This window comes from Populus nigra, chromosome 6 (genome assembly GCF_951802175.1).
Source record: "Populus nigra chromosome 6, ddPopNigr1.1, whole genome shotgun sequence".
In the NCBI taxonomy this organism is placed as follows: domain Eukaryota; kingdom Viridiplantae; phylum Streptophyta; class Magnoliopsida; order Malpighiales; family Salicaceae; genus Populus; species Populus nigra.
Window position 1 is genome coordinate 19,485,200 of NC_084857.1, and position 12,729 is coordinate 19,497,928.

A 12,729-nucleotide genomic window follows, 5' to 3' on the forward strand; every position below is an offset into this window, starting at 1 on the left:
GATGAAAAAGCCAAAGATTTTGACCATGCTTCATTTGATAAAGGTGGAAGATTTTGGACATAGAAATCGTCATACCTCATTTCTAGGTTATTCCCCAAGTTTATTTTCTTTCTTTCCAAAATAAAAAAAAAATTCAATAAATAAATAATAATAATAATAGCAAGAAAACTGGTATTTTAGCAAAAATAAGTTGAGAGGATTTTAAATATAGAGGAAGATCAAGCTGCGGTTTTGGATGGAACCTAGAGCATAATTGTACCCCCATTATACCCAAAACTAAAAAGACAATGCAGATTCAATGTCAAATTAAATTATTATTGGATGAATCTGCATAAAAATTAAATCCAAGAATATAATTTGATTTTTAATAGGTCAATTTGACTTAATCATGGGCCAAATTAAAGTTTAATTATGTTTAAGAATTAATTTGGGTCCAATTAAAGGATTTAATTACGTGCAAGGACATAATTATAATTTAAAGGGGTTAGATTTTGGTCAATTAAGGGCTAAATTGAAGAAATTCACAGTCGGGGATCATTTTGCAAAAGGCGTTGAACTTTGGAGACCCAATTGAAGTTCGACAGGGGTAAAATTGCATAAAATTATAAGTTTATGGTCAATTAAGGGTGCAATTGAAAGAAATTAAAAGACAAGGGAACAAATTAAACTTTTTTCAAATCCCTAAATTAAAACTTTAAAAGCCAAAACGACATTGTTTCATTTAAATGAAACGGCGTGTTTTGACCAAAACAACGTTGTTTTGACGAAACAGTAAAAAAAAAAGGGACAAATCATAAGACATGTCGTCTTGAACTGTTCATTATTGGTTTTGCCCGAAAGCTGTTTGGATAACCTCCTTTTGAAGGCATTTAATGCTTCATCTCTCCATCAAATTTGACACGCAAACGATAGCCTGACATCTAACTACACTCTTGTATGGTCCTTTCTGGCCAATTGACACCACAACGACCTCGGTGTCGCCCTAAAGTGGCCAACTCAACCAGTCTTTCTGCAACAACTTTTTCAGGTCATGATGGCAACTTTAAACTAATAGTAATTTAAAAATAATTTACACTTTGATATTGAATGAAAATAAAATATTTTTTTCTTAAATTTTTTATTGTAAAGTTTTTTATAAAATTTTCTCAGATTTATTGTTCTTATATATATAGAGTTGCATAAGAATGATTGATTAATAATTATTAATTCTTTTAAAAGTTGCTTTTACGGTCATAATAAGTTTTTGCTTAAACAAATACTTCTTGTAAAAAAAATATTTTTTTCAATATAAAAAAAATGCATAAAAAATTTAGGTTTTTGATCAAGAATATACTTTTTATCTCTTTTTAGTTCAAATTTTTATGGGTTTTTTAAATATTTATTTGATTAATGTTGCTTTTTATTCAATGAACTATGATGTTAAAACAATTGTTTTGTTGTAAAAAACTATGAATAAAAAAAGACAATTTTGACTTAAAAAATACATCTCCTCTTTAATTTTATTTGTTTTCGTGCCTATAAAGGTATATTTTTTTATCATATAATTAAATAAAAAATAAATTTTAATAAAAAAAAGGTTATTAAATCTATTTTTATCGTTCTGGGTTATAAATTGAGTAAGTTAACTTGATGAATTTAAAACATCGTTTCTTTGATATTAAAAAATATTAAAATTTTATTGTTATAAAAAAATCAAATTATATTTTAAATCAATTATATCTAAATTATATCATATCAATGTCTAGTTTAATTAAAAAATTTATCCAACCATCTAGGTGGTGGCTTAGTGATAAGAGTTTGAGACTAAAAGGTTTACTCCTTCTGTGGTTTCAGGTTCGAGCCCTGTGATTGCTTATATGATGGTCATTGAAAGCTTATATAGTCGTTAACTTTAGAACTCGTAGGATTAGTCAAGATGCACGTAACTTAGCTCAAACAACCACATTAAACTAAAAAAACATTAAAAAACTAATCCAGAGTCAAATGAATCACGATTGGCTGTACTGGATTCAGTACTACTGTTAAAAAATGATTCACCGCGGCGTACGGAAAATTAATTAGTTTGTTGGGCAAAATATGAACGTAGGCAAGGACAGATTCACTCAGCCAAATCTTTACAGCCATGTCCCATGTCTAATTCCCCCCTTCAATGTTACAATTGAACTCCATTATTATATTCGCTTACCTGAAATAGTCATGGTAGTTTTAAAAATAACTGTATTTTGGGGTGAATAAATATATAGGTAAGGATAAATAAAAAAACCGATTAAATCAAGAAAATTTTTTAAAAAATAAAAAAAAACAAACAGTAAAAAAAACAATTAAACTGATTAAAATTTTAAAAAAACCGACCGGTTCCGTTTCGGTTTTATAAGCCTGAAACCGAAAAAACCGAACCAAATCCAAACCGAAAAAAACCGGAAAACCGAGCCAAACCGGTTTGAACAGGTTTTTGTTCTAAAAAAACTGAATCGAACCGAAACTAATCGGTTTGAATCGGTTTTGTTTTTTTTTTAAAATTCGGTTTGGTTATTTTCTTTTTATATAAAAACTGAGCCGAACAAAAAATAATCACCCCTATAATAGGTATATTTATTGAGAGGATCATCAAATGAAATAGCTATCAAAATATAAGATTAATGGCTATTATTATAATAATAGATTAATTCTCAATTTTTTTTATTTACGAGTAAACTTTATTCTTAAATATATAGTAAATTTCTAATTTATTATTCTGAAAAAAAAATCAGAATAAACTATCAAAATTAGTGAACATGATATGCATATATGAGCCCTCCATTTATATGGATTGTAAAAGTATTTTTAAAATAAAAATAATGTATGAATCAAAACTTTCAAATACATGCATCTTTTCTCTATACACACACAAAAAAATATATAAACATTAAACTTTTATGATTGCCATAATTCCTCAACTATAAATATTCGGATATATATAACACAAGATAGATGATGGTTATTGTAATTAAATACTTTTTAATTACTTGAATTTGTAACTAAATAAATCAAAGAAAAAAAAGCATCCAAATATTAATAATTGTTGACGAGTAAAAAATTCCAAGTACATTTTCAGGCAAATGTAGAAAAAGGTTATCCATATTCTTATTGATAAATTCATATAAACAAAATCTCATAGTCTACTTTAAAATTTCAACCTAATCTAACAAAACTTCATTATTATTATTATTATTATTATTATTATTATTATTATTATTATTATCATCATCGTCATTAATAATTTTTTTAAAAATATATTATTACTATTAAAAAAACCATAAATTTGATTTGAAGGGATACTAATAATAATAAGAAGAAGAATAAGAATAATAATAATAATAAACCTCATATTCCTTGGATATGACATACACTTCCAAACCCAAATAACCTGGGTCTGGCGTCGTTGCCAGACCTTAGCTTATAGGGTTCGGTCATGTCATGCCTAAGTTCCTGGGGTTTAGCCAAGCCAGACCCAAGTTCTTTAGGTATTAAATCACCTTCCAGACTCAAGTAACTTGGGCTGACGCCCCAGCCAGACCCAACTTTATGGGGTCTAGCTCTCTTAATAAAAATAAAAATAAAAATATATATAATATTATTAAACTTGTCTTATCTAAGTTCTTATAGTTTTTAATCCTTTCAAATCAAATTTATAGTTTTTCTTCAATGGTAATAATATTTTTTTTCAAATTTATTAGTGATAATAATAATAATAATAATAATAACAATAGTTTTTTAATTTTACCATTCAAATCAAATCTATAGTTTTTTTTTTTTTTGCCAGAATCAAGTAACTTGAGTTTGGCATTTTGGCCAAGCTCAAGGCTCTTGGGTCTGTCTTGACCGTCAAACCCAAGTCGCCTGGACCTGGCGGGTTGCCAAGTCTAACTTGAATATTAAAACGTTTACAATTCTAACTTTGAACTGCCATTATAATAACAATTTATATTATTTATGAATCAAGCCACATCAACGTGCGAGCCATCTATCTAGTTATATACTAAGAGGGCAATGCATTTCACTATAACAATGAACAATGAGTGAGATGCAAGGCCTTTTCTACTTGATCCTAAATTTTTTGAAGAATTGTTTTTTATTCTTTTTAATTATATTCTCTAACATGACATTTGCTATGTATTAGACTTCATAATTTGTTTTTATTTACTTTATATAGAGTTATCCCGGGTTTATAACTCGAGTTGCGAGTTAGTCGTATTGACTCAAATCACTTTTTTTTTCTTTTTTTACTTATTCTTTCATCAACTTCATCCTTCAATGTTGGATTGATTGCGAGTTAGACTTCATAATTATTTGATTTGCTTTTTATAGGTTTATCATTATCTCAAAATTCGAGTCACAAGTTTTGCACGTTAGCCAGGTTGACTCAGGTTTTTTTTTTATTTTTTAATTTAATATTTTTTTCAATTTCATCCTTCAACATTAAGTTGATTGAAAATTAGACAATATAATTTTTTTCAATTTGTTTTCTATGGAGTTATCTCAGTCTCTTAACCTAAGTTTGACAGGTTAACCCGGGTTGACTTAAGTCATTTCTTTTTTTTTTATTTAATTTGTTTTTCAATTTAATCCTTCAACATTGGGTTTAAGAATTGAGTTTCATAATTTTTTTTAATTTTTTTATATTGAGTTATCATGGTTTTATGACCAAAGTCACAGGTTAGGTCGATTGACTCGTTCCCTCCCTTTTTTTAGTTGATTTTTTTAAAAATTTCATCATTCAATATTGTGTTGATTGAGAATTAGGCTTCATAAATTATTTTGATTTTTGTTCTATGAGGTTATCCTGGTCTCATGACTCGAGTTACGAGTTTAGTCAATTAACTTGAGAATTTTTTGTGTTCTTTTTTTAATTGATTTTTTAAAAAAATTCATCATTCAATATTGGGTTGATAAAAAATTGAGCTTTATAATTTGATTTGATTTACTTTCTATAGGTTATACCAGTCTTATGATCTAGGTTTGACGGGTTAACTCGGGTTGACTTGACTCATTTTTTTATTTAAGGTTTGTTTACAATTTCATCATTCAATATTGAGTTGATTGAGAATTGAGTTTAATAAAAAAAAATATTTTCTATAAAGTTATTAGGATCTCATGACTTAAGTAGAGGATTTGACAGGTTAACTCGAGTTGATCTGACTTGATTTAATATGTTGTCATGTCAATATTAAAAAAAAATGTGGTGATTATTTTTTTAGCAAATTATATTTTTATTGATTATTTGGGTTATATTTTGGACATGCAAAATTGACTAGATCACATCTTATCAATCCTCTTGTAGTTTAATTTTTATCAAAAATTTTATAGTATTCATAGAGTAATTAATAATATCTTATTAGCTACTCCTTTAACTCACATTAAAAAAAGAGATAGACACAGAGACAATATAAAAAATAAAACACATGACCCACTAAAAATAATAAAAACATCTCCACCTATAATTTCTTTTTTATATACTTGGATTTATTAAAAAAAAATTCAATGAATAACACTTTAAAGTTTTTTTTCTTTAAAAAAAGACTATTACTTTTCCAATTTCAAGGAAGATCCTCCTTGCATGCCACGCAGAGGAAAACACCTCTCCGCACTCACTGACACTGGATTACTTAATCACTTAAATTAATATTCGTCCCGCATTACCCTTTTTGTAATATCCCTTTATCAAAAAGACAACTCTCTCCACCCCCAACAGTCCAATCCTCAGACAAAAACCGAGGACACTATCGTCATCTCGTACTCACAACTACAGAACTAAAGTAAGTTGGTTGTAATAATATATTTCTTCATACAGTCTCATGAAAACGAAAACAAAAACAAAAACAAAAACAAAAAAAGTCAGTAAATAAATATTATAAAGTCACACTTTTAATTTATTGCTTTGCTTCTTCTTTTTTCCTTATTACCTTAAAAAGAACAATTATTTTAGGTTCTTACCGCTCTGTTTGGCGCGTATATAATAAACCACCAACAGCATAACGCACATTAAAGAAGAGATCAAACAACAACTATCGCTCAAGCGAGAGAAAAAGTGAAAGCAAAGGCACAGAATCCATAAACCTCCCAAAAAAACAGAATACCAAACACTGTCTATCTCTCTCTCTCTCTCTGTATGTGTTTTTCCTTGAAAAATCCAAAAAACAAAAACATCTAATCAGTTTATTTTTACTTTCTATCTCTAGAAGCAGAAACTATAACGCAGGAACGGTTTCTCTCATTAATCGGTGTCTCATTTTGTAACTGCGAAAAAAAGAACCGCAGAAACTTGCTTGTTTTTCACTTGTGTTTCCGTCCGGTTCCGATAAGTTCGGGGTTGGTCCGTACGAATGGACCGGTACGGTCGGGTGCAAGAAGGCTCACAATCCGATCCGGCACTAGAATGGACGGGTTCAGGACAGGAAACCGGACTTGAAGGTAACCTACATTAATTCAATGTTCACTTAATAATGATCTGTTTTTGTTGAGTTTGATTACTTATGTTTGGCGTGGTTGATGTAGAGGGTGTTTGGCAATTGGAAATAGGGGAAACAGAATCGGAATACCCGGAAAGACCTAATGAGCAAGATTGCATGTATTACTTGAGGACCGGGTTTTGCGGGTACGGAGCTAGGTGTCGGTATAATCATCCACGTGACCGGACTGCGGTAATTTTGACTGACTTTACTCGAATTGAGTTTCAAATGATTTGTATTTAGTAATTAGGTTTGATCTTGTGGCTTTTGGAATTGTGATTGGAGGAGGGTTAGTTTTGTAATTTTGTTAAATGTGGAGGAGGAGGTCTTTGCTTGCTTTGTGGTGGTGTTATGGTAAGATCCGTATGGTTTGATTGTGGTAGTTGATGTTGTTTTTAGGTATTGGGAGCTGCGAGGGCTGGTGGAGGGGAGTTTCCTGAACGAGTGGGCCAGCCTCTTTGCCAGGTACACGACTTCACTGGTTTCGAATGATTACTGTGATTGCTGTGTATGCAAATGGTTGATTGTGGACAATGTGTGTTCATTAATGATAATTTCGGCCAAGTGAGTGCTGATGCAATGTCTATTGATTACGTTACATTACGCTGTGTCCATCTCTTACTGAGTGAATTGTAAATTCTTTCACTGAATTAGGACCTTTGCTGATTAGCTATGCCTTTGGTTTGGTTTGGTTTAGTTTGATGTTTCATGGGATTCCTGGTTGTACTGATCAAACTGTTCTTACTTTATTTGCAGTATTATATGCGGACAGGGACATGTAAATTTGGTGCTTCCTGCAAGTACAACCATCCTAAACAGGGAGGCATTTCTGTTAGACCCGTGTCACTAAATTATTACGGATACCCATTACGCCCGGTCTGTATATCTTAACTTTGGCATTCAAGATTTATGCCTTTGATCATGTTGGTCTTTTTTGTACTGAGTATGAAGTCAAGTTTGCTGATTCCTTGAGTTTAATTAACAACAGGGTGAAAGGGAATGTACATACTACATTAAAACAGGGCAGTGTAAGTTTGGGGCAACATGTAAATTCCACCATCCACAGCCAGCTAACATGCAAATTCCAGCACGATCACTGGCTCCACAAGTTGCATCGGTGCCTGCCCATACTTTATATCCTACAATGCAATCTCCGTCTGTTCCTTCATCTCAACAGTATGGTGTAATGGTTGCAAGGCCTCCTCTGCTACCAGGCTCCTATGTACAAGGTCCTTATGGTCCCGTGTTGCTTTCCCCAAGCTTAGTTCCCTATCCAAGTTGGAGTCCATACCCGGTAGGTCAATGGAAATTCCTCTATTTCTTTAGATTTTGACAAATCTACTTCTATTCATTTTGAGTTGCAATCTCTCCTGGTGCAGGCACCTGTAAGTCCAGTAGCCTCTCCTAATGCTCAGCCTGCAGTTGGCTCAGGATCAGTCTATGGAATATCACCACTATCTCCTTCTGCACCTGCTTATACAGGAGCATATCAATCCATACCTACTGCAAAAGGTCCTTCTAGCAGTTCCCAGAAGGAACACGTGTTTCCAGAGAGACCTGGCCAGCCAGAATGTCAGTATTACATGAAAACTGGTGATTGTAAATTCGAATCCTCATGTAGATATCATCATCCCCCAGAATTGGTCACATCAAAAACAAATGTTGTTCTTAGCCCCATGGGCCTTCCTCTACGCCCTGTAAGTATTTTTCTTAAAAATACCTCATGTCAGGGCATGGATTTCTAGTTTGTTACTTGCTAAAATTGCAAAATGTTATAATTAATCAGACCTCTAGTGATTGTTGCTTGCTACATAGCATTTATGACTGGTTTGGTGGAGGTCATTAAAACAACATTTTCTGAATTTATGAATGTATATTTGTTTTGAGCTATGCAATCATAATGCTGCAATTGTATACTTGCTCTTTCTTTCTCTATCTTTTCCCTTCTTCATTTTCCTCAGAGAAATTCTGACCTTCCTTTTGGTAGTTATTTTTTTTCTCATTAGAGTCTTAGTGAAACAAAGTTCATTTCACATGGTTAGAACCTTGAATCTTCTGACTCAACTCTGGCATACACCTGCCTGCCTCCAGTATGATATTTTTGAGATCTTATCAGATTAGGTGATTATGTGGAACTTGCCCTTGATCTCTGGATGCTTTTTTGGAGGTCCATCTGCACCACATCGTTAGTGAGGCTTTTCACTTCAGTTTTATTTCTTGAAATAGCTGTTCTTTTGCCTTGGGATGCTGGTGCGCCATGTGAGAATGATATTTTGACAGTGGAAGTTTTTCAGTGGCATGTTGTTCTGTAGATTGCATCTGTCATGCATGTATAGAACTTTACCATTTATGCTTGTGTGGTTGAAATACAAGTAGCAACATTGCTTCCTTAATTCTCTCTATGGGATATTTTAACTTAATAAGAAAGTAGAAGGGTCTATTCCCATTATATGGCAGCCTTTTTTCACCCATTAAACTGGATAGTTTTTCAGGTTCACAGCTTTTGCAGTTGAGTATTGCGTGGAATTAAGCTGCAATGTCATGGGAATGGATCTTTTCATAGAAATTTTTATATTCTGGCCTAGTTCAAAATAATATTATATCTTTAATTAGTGTTAAGCTGAAAAACAATCCAACCAGCTTTTGAGTCTAATGAACAACATTTAATATCTGGATTGCAGTCTTCACTTCACCTTCCTGCTTTATAGGGTAATTCCATGTTTTATTTTCCGGAAACTTCTTTCTAAACTTTCTTCATTGCTCATCATACTCCTCTGGATGCTGTTTCTTTGTTCTTTACCAATTATTTCTGATTTATTTCAACATTATTTGGGAGATAATATGTGCTAGCCTTCCTTTCTGTCTCCTGATCAGTCACATATTCCGTGGCTTACCATAAGCCTGGGGCATTTTCTTTATCATCAACTAAACATGGGATTGTGATTTACATCCTGAGATAATAGCTACTATGACACAAGTTCATCTTTGTAGCCTCTTGGTTATCTTTTGAATGAAAATTTTTATGCTGACATGATGTTACAAAAGCTATTATATATTTAACAGAAGAAAATTTTTTTAACAGTGTTTTGATCTTTACATGCTGAGGATAGAGTCCTTGTGGGGAACATTTCCATGTGCTGTCCTAATTGTATGTCAGGAGTGTTATTCTCAGAAACGATGAAAATCTGGAATATTTTTAGCTACTATATTTGGTTTTTGCCACTCCTCGTAGTTTTTGGGCCATTATGGGAGTTTGGAGGAGGATTATGCTCCTTTGTCTTAATGTTTTGATCTTCATCTTGCTATATGTCTAGGTTAGGGACTGCATTGACATGTTTGTTCATCCTTGTTGCTTTGTTTTCTACTTCTTAATTTGGTGGATGTGTTTGAGTTGTGAATTGGGATGGAAATTTTGCCAGTACGATTCTGAAATGGATAAATTGAACTCATAAAGGCATGCTTCTACATTCTGACAGAGAGATCACAATAGAGATTAGGGCAGAGAGGTAATTGATGCATTGATGTTACAAGTTATTGTCTTTATGATGTGTACTGGACTTTGTTGCATCTCTTAAGCAGCTTTAGGGTTTTAGGAAGTCAATTCATTTTTTTTTTCTGTCTTTATTCCTTGCATTTACTTATTTACTTCAGTATACTATTTTGGACTTATTTTACAAGTGGTGCTTGCTTTATTCTCTGTAATTTGCACTTGTTAGTCATTGCAACAAAGTCTGTGATCATGCTCTATGAAGACTGTTGGTGGGACTGGGTGTTGGGATTAGTTTTTTTGTCTCCAGTGTCTCAAAGTTATCTGGTCATGGTTGGAAAGGTGAGGGTTCATTGCACAGGCAAATTTGTATCGGGGTAGAAGATTGTAAAACAGTTGTTATCATCTATTTCTTTAGCTGTCATGTCACATTTTATCATTGTTATTTAATTTTCTCATGCTGAAGCAGATCTTGTGATCGGCCTAAGAAGACTAAAATCAAAGACTTTATGTTGCCTTTACATGTTCGAACTTCTAGGTCATCATCAAAGTGAGATCATTTTTAAATGTCAGGCCATGACATATTGATTTATGTTTCTCTTTAGGACCTATAATTTGATTGAAATTTGTAGTTTGTTCTGTAAAATGCATTAGCATCGTGTGAGGAATCGAAAGTTTTTCTGTATGGTTGGTCATTTATTTGTGTTCTTTTGCGGTTTCTTATGTCATTTTTGCTTGTGCTCTAACAATTACCCTTGTACCAATGTGTGGGTTACTTTTTAGCCTGAAAATGTCATTATCCTGCTTTGTTAGCTGTGCATCCTCTACATGTTCATTTTGGTTCTCAAATTCCAAATTATATCATTAAGCAAGCTATATATACGTGTGTGTGTGTGTGTGTGTGTGTGTGTGTTTTTTTTTTTTCCTTTTCGATCTGGAGTAAGCCATAAATAAGGTAATATCAGGGTGTGCTGTTTTGTAGGCTTCCATATGTTCATATGCTTATTTACAAGTTGAATCCCAACCTAGTACAGTATCATGCATCTGATATTCATCCATGTTAATCAGGGTGCGCCAACTTGTACTCACTACACGCAACATGGACAGTGCAAGTTTGGGCCTGCATGCAAATTCGACCATCCAATGGGAACACTGAGTTACAGTCCATCTGCATCTTCTCTTGCTGACATGCCAGTTGCGCCCTATCCAGTGGGATCTTCAATTGGCACGCTGGCCCCATCATCCTCATCTTCAGATCTGCGGTCCAAACCCAGCAAGGACTCCAGTTCAACCAGGTTGTCTTCGTCAACAAGCACACCTAGCGGATCAGTTGGTTCAAAATATTCAAAGAGTGGACCTGCTTCTCATTCGAGCGTTCAAAAGTCAGGTCCTTCAACCACCAGCAGCACCAGCACCAACACAGGGGCACGCACCTCATGCTAAGAAAAGATATTAAACAGCTCCTGCTCATTCCTCTTTTTTATCAAATTCATGAAAAACAGCATTTTTTTTCTTGCTTCAGCCGTCAAATAGGAGGCTTTATTTTCCCAGCTCAGATGGTTCCATGATTCAGGTCTAGCATACATTAGCTCTGATAATATCTCTGTTCATATAATCTTGTGGCCATTGTTTTTTATATTCAATAAGCTATGGCCATTGCCCAAAAATCTTAGCAAACCCCGCATAGCCTTCCACTGTTCTTTCGAATAACCATGAATCTGCAGTTCCTCAAGGCAGATCTGTATCCACATCTCCTTTTTTTGGAGTCTGTTACTTTATATCCCAATCCTTTCTCAAAAATGTAAGAGAAAAATCCTAAAGCATTCTTCCTTTTACATCAGCCGTGTCTTCATGTCTATCAATTTATGATTTCTTCAAATTTGGGAACAAGCTTCCAATTTGTCTAGAAAGGAATTTGAAGGTTTCTTGTTTCCCTTCTTTTTTGTCATCTGGGGTTTATTAAAGACTTGAAGGAGGCATGCATCTCAGTGCTACCTTACATGTGATTAGGTACACAGTTATGTTGTGACAATTGAAATGCTTGACATTTTTATTGATGGATCTATTATGAAATACAAATATATGAAGAGTTACTCAGACTGTAATAATCATTCCTCTCATTTATTCCTGTCATTTCCTTCATTTTGTATGTGCTCTCTTTATGCATGCCATATCAGGTAAAATTTTGCCAGAGAAGAATGATGGTTTCTGGAAAATTTACTGGTGTTTGCTCTCTGTCTCTCCTTCTCCTCCCCCCACCCTCCCTCTTGTTGGTGGATGTGAGGTGAATTCAAGGCCTCGTGGGTAAGCAAAATAACACAGAATCCATTTGTAGTTATGCAAATTAGAGGATTAATATTGGTGGTTAAATTAAATGTTGATAGTGGATATTTTTTAAAGTGTAAAAATATATTAAAATAATATATTTTTAATTTTAAAAAAATTATTTTTGGTATAAAAAAATGAATTTTAACCCATCTATCTTTGTCTAGGCTAGGCTGCAATTCTGAACAGGGACTAAGTCCTTTGAGTGAGTGACACGTACATGTCTGTAGACCTGGTTATTCTGACCACTGCGTTTGGTTGCTCGTTTCTGTTAAGCTGAATCTTCTTATCTATATGGAGACTGTCCTTTCTTGCCATTATTGATTCTGTGGACAACCTTTCATGGAAAGTGCAGCCCTATCATAAGTAAGAGCTACTTCATGAGCAGTATCAAAGGTGTCATGCCACTGCTTTTCTTTGGTTGCCGGC

The 12,729-nt window shown here is 33.3% G+C and overlaps 1 protein-coding gene across 1 annotated transcript; it reads left to right on the forward strand.

Moving 5' to 3' along the window:
• Positions 1-6,012: 6,012 nt before the first annotated feature.
• Positions 6,013-12,083, forward strand: LOC133697659 (zinc finger CCCH domain-containing protein 34). The gene is made up of 7 exons (XM_062120369.1): positions 6,013-6,450; positions 6,535-6,680; positions 6,888-6,953; positions 7,245-7,364; positions 7,477-7,782; positions 7,868-8,185; positions 11,044-12,083. Exons 1-7 carry the CDS (start codon positions 6,363-6,365, stop codon positions 11,416-11,418), a joined length of 1,419 nt encoding a protein of 472 aa, XP_061976353.1. The 5' UTR covers positions 6,013-6,362; the 3' UTR covers positions 11,419-12,083.
• Positions 12,084-12,729: the final 646 nt, after the last annotated feature.